This window comes from Setaria italica, chromosome IV (assembly GCF_000263155.2).
Source record: "Setaria italica strain Yugu1 chromosome IV, Setaria_italica_v2.0, whole genome shotgun sequence".
NCBI classification, from domain to species: domain Eukaryota; kingdom Viridiplantae; phylum Streptophyta; class Magnoliopsida; order Poales; family Poaceae; genus Setaria; species Setaria italica.
In genome coordinates this window covers 9,485,605-9,500,344 of record NC_028453.1, presented here as the reverse complement: position 1 = coordinate 9,500,344, position 14,740 = coordinate 9,485,605, and the positions used below count along the sequence as shown (strand labels likewise).

The 14,740-nt window shown below is 51.4% G+C and overlaps 3 protein-coding genes and 1 pseudogene across 3 annotated transcripts; 1 reads left to right on the top strand and 3 right to left on the bottom strand.

The window, feature by feature from the left end:
* Positions 1–804: 804 nt before the first annotated feature.
* Positions 805–1,140, bottom strand: LOC106804263. The gene has a single exon (XM_014805021.1). The coding sequence runs from the start codon at positions 1,138–1,140 to the stop codon at positions 805–807; it is 336 nt and encodes a 111-aa protein (XP_014660507.1).
* Positions 1,141–1,839: 699 nt separating this feature from the next.
* On the bottom strand, positions 1,840–2,361 carry LOC106804262. The gene has a single exon (XM_014805020.1). It carries the CDS (start codon positions 2,359–2,361, stop codon positions 1,840–1,842), a length of 522 nt encoding a protein of 173 aa, XP_014660506.1.
* A 1,603-nt stretch (positions 2,362–3,964) lies between these two features.
* LOC101778664 lies at positions 3,965–4,489 on the bottom strand. The gene has a single exon (XM_004966793.1). It carries the CDS (start codon positions 4,487–4,489, stop codon positions 3,965–3,967), a length of 525 nt encoding a protein of 174 aa, XP_004966850.1.
* Positions 4,490–6,693: 2,204 nt separating this feature from the next.
* On the top strand, positions 6,694–7,893 carry LOC101778266 (annotated as a pseudogene).
* Positions 7,894–14,740: the final 6,847 nt, after the last annotated feature.

Here is a 14,740-nt window from a genome sequence, read left to right as displayed (position 1 = left end):
CTGGCCATGGAGCGAGTCGGAACGGGCGTTGCCGAGGACTTTGATGCTAATAACCTCCCAGAGCTGGCCGAGCAACATCAACAAGCCACGGAGGATATAGTTAAAGAACTGGACCTATAATAAAAAAATGGTAAAATGTATCAATCTATGTCATGGGACAAGTAAACTTGTTGATTAACTTATGTGAATAGAAAGCCTCCATCCCTCCTTTGGTTTATACGACAGGACATCATGTAGCATAGGCTTGTAGCCGCTAAGAGCGTAGCCTTGGTTGGCTAGCACTCTGTTGAGAGTGGATCTCAAGCTTGTAGACGGGGCGGATGCAAGGTTGTCTGGGTTTCACGAGCTAGGACGCCATCCATATGAGTTAGTCATACTTGCCATGAGAAGGGTAGGAGAAGAGGTGAGACCCGGAGGTTGGCGCATAACAGGGGAAGCCCCCGAGCATGGCAGCGAGGGTGTGGTCTGTCGATCAAGTCGGACAGCCCCCGAGTGCAAGTAAGAGCTCGGGTAAGAAAGCAAGAAGGTAGTAGGTGCACAAAGAACCTCTGAGGTTGTATTTATTCAATTGAAAAGGTATAAAGAGTACATAGCTTGAATGTCCTAAGGGTAGAAGTGTCGCAGGTGTTGAATGTTCCACGGATTAGGGATGCTGAGCCATCCACCTACTACAGCTAGTAAGTGCCGGGATGGATGACTTCTTTAAATGATGAAGGGTCCCTCCCATGGGGCCAACAGTTTGTGCATGTCCTTTGTGGACTGGATCGAGCGGAGCACTAGATCGCCGAAGTTGAATGAGCATTCCTAGATGTTCCTGTCATGGTAGCATCGAATCTGCTGCACGTGCCGCGCATATTGGATGAGGTCCACCACACAATACTCTTCTAGGCTATCAATGTCGACCTGACGACTCTTTTCTACTTCCTCTTCCTCGTAGTATTGAATCCGCGGGGCACCAAAGGCTACATCTATTGGCAGTATAGCCTCTGAGCCGTAGATGAGGAAGAATAGGGTGTAGCCAGTGGCCCGACTCTTTTGGGTACGGAGGCCCCCAATGATGTGTGGTAACTTGCAGAGCCATTTGGTGGCGTACTTAGATGCGTCGTCAAAGATGTGAGACTTGAGAGATTGGAGAACCATCCCATTCGCACGTTCGACCTAGCCATTGCATTGTGGATGAGCTACTGAGGAGTAGTATGCGTCGATGAGGTTGTCCTAGCAAAAATCCCAGAACTTGGATCCTGTGAATTGTTTGCCTAGGTCCGTGATGATCCCATTGGGGACCTCGAAGCGGTGTGTGAGCTCTTCAATGAATTGAGCGGCTTTGACCGACTCTATACTGGTGACAGCCTTGATTTCGATCCACTTGGTGAATTTATCAATTGCCATGAAGATATTGGTAAATCCGCCCGGAGCGGTCTTGAAAGGTCCGACCATATCTAGCCCCCAGCATGCGAAGGGCTAGGATGGTGGGATGGTGTGCAGGGCCTGCGCTGGGAGGTGCTGCTACTTGGAGAAAAATTGGCACCCTTTACACCTCTGGACAAGCTCTTTTACGTCGGTGATAGCAGTTGGTCAGTAGAAGCCAAAGTGGAATGCTTTCCTAACCAAATTGCCCGAGGCGGCATGGTTCCCGCATGAACCCGAGTGGATTTCGTGGAGGAGTTTAAGGTCTTCGTTGCGGAGGATGCACTTCATCAGAATGTTGGTAGATGCGGACTTCCTATACAACTCCTTACCGATCACAACGTAGTTGGTGCTGCATCGTGAGAGCTTTTCGTGCTCAGCTTTGTCTTCTGGGGACATGTTGTTGGTGATTAATGCAATGAAAGGTTCTCGCTAGTCTTCCTTCACCTGGATCATCAGGATATCGGTGGGCGCTAGGTCAGCCTGAGTCTGGGCGTTGTCGTCAGCTTGGTCCGGGTCCAATATCTTGATAGAGGGTTTTCTCAAGTCCTGGATGAACATGTTGACCGGGACTTGGGTGCGTTTTGAGCCGACCTTGGATAGGACGTCGGCGGCGATGTTGTGTTCCCTGGGGACATGATGAAACTCGAGACCGTCGAAGTGAACCTCGAGTTTGCGAACCTCGGCGTAATAAGCGTCCATCGTTTTCTTGGTGCACTCCCAGGATTTGTTGACCTGCTCGACGACAACCTTGGAGTCACCAAACACGAGAGTGCGCTTAATGCCAAGCGAGGCAGCGAGACGAAGCCCATGTATGAGGGTCTTGTACTCGGTGCCGTTGTTGGTAGCCTTGTAGTGGATTTTAAGGGCGTTCTTAAGCTGCTCGCCTTTTGGGGATATGAAGAGGACCCCCGCACCAACTCCTTCAAGGTTGAGGGCACCGTCGAAGTACATCGTCTAGTGCTCCAGCCTGTCCAAGAAGGGCGGTTCTTGGATCTCTGTCCATTCAGCGACGAAGTCGGCCAAGATCTAGGACTTGATCGCATAACATGGGCAGAAGTCGATGTCGAATTCGTTAAGCTCCACGGACCATTTGATGACTCGGCCGTGGACATCCCTATTGTGTAGGATTTCGCCAATTGGGTAGGGGAGATCACTCGGATCTTGTACTCTTGGAAGTAATGGCGCAGCTTACGGAGGTGATCAGGATTGTGTAAAGCAATTTCTAGACCTGCATGTAGTGGACATTGGAGTCACTCAGGATCTCGCTGACATAATACACCGACCTTTGCACCATGTGGGTGTGGCCGGGTTCTTCGCGTTCTACAACTAGCACCATGCTCACAACGTATGTTGTCGCAGAGATGTAAAGCTGCAGTGTTTCTTGGTCGGCCGAGGTTGTCAAGATGGGAGGGGTGGATAGGAATGTTTTGACTTCCTCAAGGGTCTTGCGGGCCTCGTCATCCCACTCGAACTTGTCTTCCTTCTTGAGTAGCTTGAAGAAGGGGAGTCCCTTTTCGTCGAGGTTGCTGATGAAACGGCTAAGGGCTGCCATCATGCATGGGAGCTTCATGACGTCCTTTTTGCTAACCGGCTGCGCCGTGTTCCTGATGGCGTCAACTTTGATAGGGTTGGCTTCGATGCCACGATGGCTGACCATGAAGCTCAGGAGCTTTCCAAATGGGACACCAAAGATGCATTTGCTTGGGTTGAGTTTCCATCGATAGGCTCGGAGGTTGTCGGAGGTTTAGGCAAGGTCAGCGATGAAGTTTTTTTTATCTTTGGTCTTGACAACTACATCATCGACGTAGGCCTCTACGTTTTTGCTGAGTTGTTTCTTAAGGCAACCTTGGATTGCCTTCTGGTTGGTGGCGCTGGTGTTTTTGAACCAAAAGGTCATGGTGTTGTAGCAGTAGATGCCATAGGGCGTTATGAATGTGATCCTATCTTGGTCGGCGGGGTTGAGGGCGATCAGGTGATAGCCTGAGTAGCAATCGAGGAAGCACACAAGGGTGCAACTGGCCGTGGAGTCCACGACTTGGTCGATGCGGCGAAGAGGGAAGGGGTCTTTAGGGTAGTGTTTTTTGAGATCGGTGTAGTCCATACACATTCTTCATTCATTAGTTTTCTTCTTTACAAGGACTGGATTTGCTAACCAGTCAGGGTGCTTACATTCACGGATGAATCCGGCAGCTAAGAGCTTATTTAGTTCTACCCTAATGGCCTCCTTGTGATCTTGAGCAAAACGGCGAAGCTTCTACTTTGACCGGCTTTGATGTCTTTCTCAGCTCCAAGGAGTGCTCAGCCGGCTGCCGCAGGACACTGGGCAAATCGTATGGTTTCCATGCGAATATGTCCGAGTTATCCTAGAGGAAACTGGTGAGCGTGTCTTCCTATTTGGGGGTGAGGCTAGCCCCGATGAGGGCTGTCTTGGAGAGGTCTTCCAGGCCGAGGCTGATCTTCTTGACTTGCGGGTTGAGCTACAGCGCCATGGGCATCGAATCCGCCTCTGTGATCGTTAGCTGGTTCTAGTCCACCTTCTAGGACTCGACAAGCATCATGGTTGCGTTGGCCGAGTACTCAGGGTCTCGGCGGGCTGCATGGCTTCCGTGTCGCAGTTGTAGGACGTTCCAACATCACCGTAAATGGAGAGGACACCGTTTGGAGCCAGCATATTGAAGAAGAGGTAGGTATGGTTGGGAATCACCATTAACCTTGCCAGCATTGGCCTGCTGAAGATGGCATGGTAGGAGGTCCTAAAGTTGGCAACCTTGAAGGTGAGGTGCTCGGTGCGGTAGTTGTCAGGGGTGCCGAACGTGATCAGCAGGACGACTCTCCTGATAAGATAGGATCCATCACCGGGTACTATGCCATAGAACGAGTCTTCGCAGGGAAGAAGCCACTCGAAGTTGAAGTCCATGCGCTTCAGGGTCTCAGTGAAGATGATGTTGAGGTCGCTGCCACCATCGATCAGCACCTTGGAGAGGAGGACTCTATCTATGGTGGGGCACACCACTAGCGGGTAATACCCGGGGTCCGGGAGGTGCACCCAGTGATGTTCCCTGGAGAAGATTATGGGCATCTCTGACCAGTGCAGATACTAGACTGGTGTGACGGAGATGAAGTGCACTTCCCGCCTTTGCAACTTGTGCTTGTGGTTGCTGCAGAAAGCTTTAGGGCTGCCAATGATGATGTTCACCTTCTGCTTGGCGTGCTAGAACTCGCCATTGTCGTTGCCAGTGCCCTGGTTGGCGTCGGGGTTGCACTGGTCCCGGTGTTCTTCTCTGCGTTGGTCGTTGCGGTTGTCGCAGTTGCCATGGTGGTGGTTGTCGTGGCGGTTGTCTTCCTTGCGATAGTCGTTCCACTGAGGCTGCTTGTATTCCACTGAGGTGCTGAGCTCTTTCTTTAGCATCGTGCAGTCTAGAAGATTGCGGCGTGCATCCTTGTGGAAGGGGCATAGGGCGTTCAACGTACCATCGAACTCCTCTTGGAGGAAGGTTGTCTGCCTCACAGGGTCGGCTTCAGTGGTAAGGACCTCAGGGGCCCTCTTCCGAGATTGGGAAGGCTCCGGCCGAGGCTGCTGCTGGTGGTCTTGATGGGTCGGCGATTCGTAGTCATCGTTGTGGCGGTTCTTGCCATCCTGGAATTGGACGTTCTTGGCCTCATCTGTGTCGGCGTGAAGGTTGACAATTTGCATCATGTGTCCGACCGTCTTGGGAGTAGCTTGGAACATGGTACAGAACATCAAGCGGTTCTTGAGGCTGGTACGGAAGTACTAGATGACGTCGCGGTTCTTAACATCAGCCAACCTATTGTGGTTGTCGAAGAAGCGGTTGACGTACTCGCAAAGAGTTTAGTTCTTCCGTTGGCGGACTTGGCCGAGGTTTTCCGTGTTTTCGGGTCAGGTATAAGTAGCCTGATAGTTCTGGGTGAAGGCTCTGGCGAGCTGACCCCAAGTGTTGATGTAGCCTTGTGGGAGGTTCTCAAGCCATAGGAGAGGTGCACTTCCCATCACCACCAGGAAGTAGGCGACCATCTGGTCGTAGGTGCCATTCGCAGCCTTGACCGCGGTGGAGTACGTCTTCAGCTAGATCGTCGGGTCGGAGCGACCATCGTACTTTTCGTTGATGGCTAGCTTGAAGGTGGGTGGCCATTGGATAGCCCTAAGGCGGGGGGTGGATGCGGCGAACCCGTCGATGTCCATGTCGTCGTCTTCCATGAGATGGTATTGTACCGGCGAGGCCTAGTGCGCGCGTCGTTGTCATGCTGCGGTGGATTGTGGGCGTCGCTAGGGGTACCATAGCGATGGTCGTAATTGTCGTGGCGGCGTAGCTCCTCCTTCCAGCGGTTGCGGGCCTCCTACTCCACATTGTGGTTTGGCTGGTTGCTGACCCCTGGAGCATCGAAGTCGCGGTTGTACTGGGCATGCCATCGAAGCTTTGCCTCGTCATGCTCCCAGTGACGGTTGTTGAGCTCACCATGGAGGTCGCGGCGGTCGCGGAGGTCGCAATTAGGTTGCCGACCAGGCCTGTTGCAGCGTTCACTGTCTCCTCGTCCGTCATGGTAGCGGTTGTTGTGGTGGTGGTTATCAGGTCGGCGGTCATCATCGTTGGGATGGTGGTCATCAACCTAGGACTGGTCCACCTCCTCCTCTTGAATGGGCTCCAGCCAACCTCCCCTTCGGCGGTCGTGATCGGCTCGACTACAATTGGATCTACTCTGAGTAGATCACCTTTGAGAGTGCCGGGTAGATGTAGATCTGGAGTGCAATGACCGGCTCCTTGAGCGTGCTGGGGCCTGGGCCTTTTCCTTGATCTAGGCGTTAGCGACACGGAGTCGCGCCCGCATCCATTACAGTTGCTCTAAATGCGGAAGGTTTTCTAGATCAGCAAAAACAGCTCCCAGGTTGGCCTGAGGTGTGGCGAAGACGTCATGATCGGCCTGTTCAAGGTCGGTCTGGAGATTGCGGGCGCATAAGGGACGCCGGCGTCAACCTCCAGCGTCAATCCTCCACTAACAATCCAAAGTTATTCTGGTTGTGCAAAACAGTTTTGAGTGGATCGAGAAGACAAGGCACAACGAGTAGGTGAACAAGCGTGTCCATGACACACACTTGACACGCTCTGATCCGCGCTCTTGTTGCCAGCGTGCATGCTCTCCCAGCAGCCATAAAACGCGGTTGATAGGCGAGTTGAACCCTCGCAGCAGAACCTTGCAATAAGAGAGAGAGAGAGAAAGTAATAAGTTAGAGGCTTAGCGCGGTTTCTCTTGGGCTTGGCTCTTGAGATGGCTTCCAAGGTGCGCCCATGGCTTCTCCTCCTCCTCCTCCTCCTCGTCCTAGTGGCGGGTGCTGGCTTGACGCTGGTGGCGGAGGCGGGGCCGGCGCCATCATTGGACGACAACTACGTCAAGCAATGGGGTAAACCTGGTCAATTAGGGGACGGAGGTCCATCTCACCTTGGATCAAAGCTTTGGTACATGCATAGTTACGTTTTGTTGTCAGCATGGAATGATTGACGAGAGTGACAATAGACCATAACCTTGCCGTTTGCAATTGAGATTGTGCAGGTGCCGGCTTCCGCTCCAAGTCCTTGTACGGGTCAGGGTTCTTCCACGTGAGGATGAAGGTGCCGTCCTGGTACACGACCGGAGTTGTGATGACCTTCTATGTGAGCTCAACAATCCGCTTGCTGCTGATCGAAGCTTTTAGTTCATTCGATTAACTTAACAAAGATCGTGTGCTTTCTTGTGACTACCTGATCTCGCAACCGGAAGACGGCAGCCGCGACGAGGTGGACTTCGAGTTCCTGGGCGACAAGGGCGGCGTGCCCGTCACCCTCCAGACCAACGTCATCCTCAACGGCCAGAACAAGGAGCAGCGGCTGCACCTCTGGTTCGACCCCCGCCGACTTCCACGACTACAAGATCCTCTGGAACACCTACCAGCTCGTGTAATAAGCCCCCAAAAGAACTTTTTTTTCACGTCCCAGACGACGAATTCCACGGCTCCTAAGGCACATCCTGCATGCCAACAATCCACAGGTTGTTCGTCGATGACACGCCGGTCCAGGTGCTGAAGAACCTCTCCGGCACCGTGCCCGGGTACGAGTTCCCGGCGAATCTGGCGATGCTGATCCGCGCAAGCATCTGGGACGGCTCCGACTGGGCTACGGACGGCGGGCGGACCAAGGTGGACTGGTCCAAGGCACCTTTCACGGCGGCGTACTTGGGGTTCGACGTCAGCGGTTGCGCCAGCGGCGGCAGCACGACGCATGCGACTTGCCGGACCTGTGGTGGAACCGCGGCGGGTACCGGGACACCACCGCGGAGCAGCGAGCGGCGTATGAGGGCGTTAGGAAGAACCACATGAGCTACGACTACTGCGCCGACAAGGACAGGTTCCCCAACTTTAGATGGCCAAATGGGTGGCCCGCTCGCCCTGGCACGAGCCCGATTAGGCCCGGCCTGTTTAGGCCTGCACAGTAATCGTGCTAGGCCGGACCAGCCCACGTGCCGAAGGAGCGGCCCAGGCACAACCTGCCTAAGAAGGTAGCAGGTCAGGTCTACCCGCTAGCCCGGTGGGCCTTAATAGGCTCGTCGTGCCCATGCCGGCCCGCGGCAAGGCTCTAGCTCCTCCTTCCTGACCGTGGAGGCAACAGTGGATGGCCGTGGCCCCGTGGGAGGAGGCGGCGAAGGGGCGCGGGGAGGCAGCGGAGGGCCACGGGAGGAGGTGGCGGAGGGGCGCAATCGCACGGGGAAAGCGGCCGGCCGGGCCACCGGGGGCAGGGGGAGGCAGCGGAGGATGCGATAAGCGAGGGGCCGGCTGACCGGGGGCACGGGGAGGCGGCGGAAGCCGCAACGAGTGAGGGGCTGGCCGGCCGAGCCACCGAGGGTAGGGGGAGGCGGCGGAGGATGCGATGAGCGAGGGGCCTGCCGGCCGAGGGCAGGGGAGGCTGCGGAAGCCGCAACGAGCGAGGGGTCGGCTGGCCGGGCCGCCAGGGGCAGAGGGAGGCGAATGGGTGAGGGCGCCGCGAGCCTCCGCGACTTGCGAGTCGCAAGGGAGTGGGGGAACGACAAGCGAGGAAGGCGGTCAGGCGGCTGGGAGCCTAGGAAGGGGAAGGGTTTCGGTCGGGGGAGGTATAGATGGCCACGTTATATATGGACTAGCCTCTTAGCCGGACCAAAATAGGCCTGTTAGGCCTAAACAGACCAGCCGGACCAAAATAGGCCTGTTAGGCCTAAACAGACCGTGCCACCTATTACTGTCCCACGAGTCAGATGGACCACGCCGTGTCGAGCGAACCCACAGACTGAGGCAGCGACCCAGGCCCAGCCTGTGGTGTAGGCTGGGCCGGGCCAGCCTGCAAGGCCACCGTGCCGTGCTGTGGGCCAGCCCACGGGCCGCGGGTCAAATGGCCAACTATATCCCAACCGTGTTCCGCCGATCGAGTGCAGCTATGCTTGATGGGCTAGGTCCTAGGTGTGGTGGCGGTGGATAAAATTCATTAGTTTATTACGTGAATGATGTATACGTGATTTGGTGATTATTTGTCGGAATAATGAAGAGTGACAATTATGTAAGTAATCCGTGCTTATCTATGAGCCTATTACTGCCGAGAACTTGCCTCTAGAATCATCCTGTGTACGCTCCTCACCGCACCACAAGCCAGTCTGAAGTTACAAACTCTCACTGCATTGAAGTCTGCAGTGATTCCTTACACACTAGGGTGTTTTGGATACTCGATGCTAAACTTTAATAGTGTCACATCGGAGGTTCGAGTGCTAATTAGGAAGACTAAATATGAGCTAATTATAAAACTAATTGCAGAACCCTGTGCTAATTCGCGAGACGAATCTATTAAGACAAATTAATCCATCATTAGCAAATGGTTACTGTAGCATCACATTGTCAAATCATGGACTAATTAGGCTTGATAGATTCATCTCGCGAATTAGACTCCATCTGTGCAATTAGTTTTGTAATTAGGTTATGTTTAATACTCCTAATTAGCATCCAAACATCTGATGTGACAGTTGCTAAACTTTAATGGGGTGTATCCAAACACCCCCTAAAACATCTAAAAATAGTACATTGTCAGTGAGCTACAAAGACTCTCACTGATAAAGTGATAATACTATTTCCTGCTGCATCTCTTCATGTAACACCACTTGCACCCTCATTTTCTTTCTTTGGCACAGCAGCATCAACATTGGACTTCAAATATTCCTCGGGTGGCCGGCCAAAACAATTCTTCGGCACCTCATTTTCACGTTAAGATCATGTGCATTAGCAGCTGGCTTCTTTGAGACTACCAGCTACCAGCAGATTGCTTTGAATGAAAGCATGAAACACGTTGTTAGAGGGCTCTGATACAATTCCCCGTTGATAACCTTCCTCCTGGAGTTGTGTGTTCCAGATTCTCCATCACGAGGACCTTAGTGAGGAGATTGTGTGTTCCAGATTCTCCTCCATAAAAAAAATAGCTAGTGAGAGTTGTTGTAACTACTACTCCCTCCGTTTCGTCCCTAAGTATAAGTCGTTTTTTTGATTCGTATATTTTGCTATGTACTTAGATATACATTATGTCTGTCTAGATGCATAATAAAATATATAAATTAAAAAATTTAAAATGAATTATAATTTGGTACGGAAGGAATAGCTATGAGCACTGTTAATTCTTCATCTATATCGGTGCCCAAAACACACCGAACATCGTGCGGTTAAACAATGCTCAGTCCCATGTAACATTGGCATCGCCACATATCTTGAAAGGAAACCGTTGTGGTGCTCAAAAAATCTTACAGTTTCCATATCATATGTACTAAGTTTTTCTACATATTTCTATCTCTACCACACAAAATGTACCCAGTTTCAATACTATATTTTTTTTGTGGGATGCAAAATTTTAAGTAAAAAGTCTATTTTTGACCATCGAACTATCACTTCGATTTGGTTTTGGCCATCCAACACCAAACCCAGGAATCTTTGGCCATCGAACTATCAATACCGTGCATATCTCGCCATCGGGCGGTTTTGGTATGTGGTTTGGGTGACATGGACACCACTTGATGGTGGGGCTCGCAAGTCAGCTCATTTTATCTCTTCTTTCTCCTATTTCCCTCTTTCTTCCCCCTCTCTCCTCTCTCTTGCCCAAGCGCTCCAGGCGACAGTGGCAACCGCACAGCTTGTGGGCGGGTACTCCGGCGGTGGAGGCACGTGGGCGGGTGGAGTGGCGGCTCACAGGAGGCTAGCCGCTCCGGCAGTGGAGGTGTGCGGGCAGGCGGCAGCTCCAGCCTAACCCTTCCTCCACACCGCCGCTACAGCGCTAGAGCTACGGGCCCCAGCCTCCGAGCCGCCGTAGAGCCAGAGTACGGCGACGCAGGCAGCAGCGAAACAAGGTGGAAAGGAGCAGGGGATGCACCCATCGCGGCCGGTTGGGCGAGCTCGAGCTTCGTCGCAGGCCAGCGCCGCCAGGCAAGCAAGCTGTAGCTCCGCAGCGAGATGTAACTCCCCAGTGGGCCAGCGCGACCGGTCGAGTGAGCTCGAGCTCCGCCGCGGGCCAGCACTGCTGGGCATGGAGACAGTAGAGAGAAGAAAGAATAAGAAGAGAGGAGAGAGAAAAATGACCTGACATGTGGACCCTACCTCAACGTGTCGTCCAAATCAGCGAACCACCATTCAAAACTAGTGAATTGCCAAATGTAAACGGTTTTAGTAGTTCGATGGTCGATTCCTGGTTTTGAAGTCGGATGGCCAAAACCAAACTCACGTGATAGTTCAATGGTCAAAAATGGACTTCTTCCAATTTTTAATAAGGAGCGCGTTAATGCGCGACCAGTCGCGCGGGAGGCGAGCGCGCGACCCATCCTCAAGCAAAAATCGTGTCCATACATGCAAACAGCCGAACACAGCAACCGCAGACCTTTTACTGTCGGCATTAAGGGCATTTGCGGCTGGCACCAGGTGGAGGGTAGGAAGCAGTGGACAAACCACGTTATCATGTTTTATTTCATTATTCTATTTTCTTTGAAAGATGATAATTTTCTCGTCAAGCGTCCATTTTGTACCATTATGTTCCTCACAATGTGATCTACAAAACAAGACCATTTTGAATTAAATTTACTCGTACTGGCAACTTATATACAACAACATTGTCATGTTATGTAGATTTTATATCAACTCATGTTGAGTTTTTTATCAACTTATATACAAAGATTACATGTAGTTATTCTAACTTTGTATTAAAAGTTCCTCAACTAACGTGTAGCTATGCTATCAACTTAAATAAAACACAATGTATCACCTTAACGTAGCTAAAAACTCTAAAATCCTAACCATAAATTTGAAATCCTAAAAACCTAACTACAAAACCAAAACTATAGAAAACCCTAAAAGATAAATGACATGTAATAAGTTGTGTTGTATATCATGTAGCAACTTATGCCAAAAATAATGTGGCAACTTACGTGGATAACACAAGTCTGACCATAAGTTAATATAATAATTATATATAACTTGATGCTATATATAAAATATTTTTAACATATATAATCGCAATACTATTTATTGTATTTATTAAGAAATATGATGGTACAAACAGAATAAAAAAGATAAACTATAAATAAAAGGTATATAATAAGTTAAACTAATTAACAAATATATGGGTCAACGAATGGAAGCAAGCTACATCCGTTGATCTCAGCCCAAACAGCCTAGCTATTACCTTTCGTGTAAAAAGCCAACAAAGCTTGCGGAACAACCGCACGTATGTGGGGCGCTCATGGCATGCGGGGTCGCACATTCCGGTGCGAGCGCGACTATGCATGCGGTAACTTTCCTTTTAATAAGCAACACGGAATGTAATGGGTAAAGTGGGCCTTACCATGCTTCTGCGGCGTGTGTACACGGCCCGTTTGGTGCTCAATTGTTTCGTTTTGCTTATTGAAAGCCATGGACAACCACAGAATGTAATGGGGGTAAAGTGGGCCTCGCCATGCTCAACTGTCATGGAGCCCCGTCGAGGGAAGGGTTCCAGTCCACGGCCCACCACGAACGCACGCAAGCCCCAGCTCGGGCCGCCGTGCGCGTTAAACCATCGTCCAGCGGCTCATACGCCGGAGATGCAGGCAGGCACTCTCTGCGCCGGTGGGTCCGCCCGCAGGCGGATCGAAACCATCGAGTCGTGGCCGGCGCGCTCGCGCGAGCACGATCCAGGCACAACCCGTGCGCCCAGCGGAGCGCCATGATTCCCCTCACTTGCGCCGGAATCTCCCTTACCAAAAGGCGCCCCGCCCACCGGCGCGATCCGTCGTCCATCGCAGCGACGGCCACCTGCGTCCCCCAAAAACAGAACAGCCTTTGCGCTTTACAGGCGGCGGTTGCCCCCAGTCCGATCCACGGCTCCACGCTCACCAAAAGAAAAGCTCGCCGGAATCCCGACGCCCGAGAGAAAAAGGCGCCGATTGAATAAATAGGCGCGGGGCCAGGCCAACTCACTGCGAATGGTGGCAGTCGGCAGATCTCGTTAACCACTGCTCGCATCGCGTCGCGTGGCCGCGGCTCGGGCCACAGCGTCGTCGTCTAGACTCCGCGCGGAGACGAGAGCTACGCGCCTACGCCACGCCCCGTCCCGACACGACGCCGGGGAACGGGCGGCGCGAGAAGGCGGGTGCACGGTAGGGTGGGCGCGGCGCCGCGCGGACACCAGACGCTGACGGTGACCTCGACGGCGGGCGCTTTCGGCGCGGCGCAATCAGATCGGAAAGGTCCTCAAGTAGACACGTCCCATCACTCCATCAGCGGGCGGCGGCCAACTTCTGTGCCGTGGCCCGGCGGTGGTGCTGAACACCAACCGACGGGCGGGCCGGATAGGCCGATAGGGAAGGCAGCGGCGAGCGAGCGTGCGCCAGCGGGAGCCGCTGATTGGACATCTGAACGTGGATCTGCTGAGAGAAAAGGACGACGCGGTGCGCCGGAAGCAGTGGCCGGCGCGGCGGCGCCGGGTTGGGAGGGGGAAAAAATCCGTGGCAGGCCCACCGCAGGCAGTGGGAGGGAAGGGCGGAAGGCCGGAAGAAAAGGGTACGGCCACAGGTTCGTGTCGACCACGAGCCGGTTTGTTGTTTTGACATGTGGGTGCTCGTGATGTAGGCCCCGCGTGTCATATGTGGGTGAGGCGTTTTGTTCAGGGCGTGGAACGGAACAAGCGCTAATCATTATCTTCCTCCTGGATGGGTGTGGTAATGCTAAACGAACAATGAAAATGCACCTGGAATCCTGGATGACGCTCAAATACAACTTCACAGTCCGGTTGCTCTGATGTGCAGCCACCACGTTTTAAACTATTGTCATCAACCTGAAGATATTAAGCTACTGAATCAAAGGGTGGCAACAGACCTTACCACAAATGCACTTATTAAATGGAACAAAACTCTATGATGCTCCGAAGGTGGGTACAGTTTGTAGCTTATTTCTACTTCAGAATCATCGTTTTTTTAGGGCCACGAGATTTATGATTTAATGTCAAACGGAATGAGGAAAAAAATTAAGTAGTGTGGTTGTCATTTGAGCTATATGAATGTATAAGATAACACTTAGGTCCCGTTTGGGTCCAAGGAATTGGAATCTATTTAATGGAGTAGGCTAATTTATGTTGGAATGTGGCATTCCACAACTTTCCAAAGTTTAGATATAAGCCTATCTTAAATTCATGGGGTGGGAGATGGAAATTGATTCTATAGATTATGGTTATTAGATGGAATTCAATTCTTATAGCACGCTCTTAGACTCGCTTCTCTATAATAGAAGTGCAGCATACAAGTATCTCTCCCATATCACCAACTATAATATACAACTATATTCCACATACAATTATATTAGCTTAATTAATTTGTGTCTAAATTATGATTATTAGGATGGAATTCAATTCCAATGATCCAAACGGGGCTTTAGGAAAAACCATCCATATTTTGTAGAAATGCATAAGTATGATAAACAAACTTTTAGATACTGTTTTGGAGCTCAACCAATTCTGGCTATGGAAATATTTACCCATAGAAACTTCATCATCAAATCGTTATAGGATCATCTTGCATGGTTTCAATATTTGAGAATTAGTTAATTTATTTAGATGTAAATCAAAAAACCTTTTGTACCTATTCATATTACTGGGAGCAAATAGGAGGCACGTGTCCCCTTTTCCCGATCTACCTGGTATTACGTTTGACAACACCGCCATCATCAATTAGTAGGAGAAAATAACACCCTTAAGTACCTACTTAGTTGGTGAGCTCCAAAAATTTCGTTATTTTTCTTATGTGTAGCCTTACAATAAGT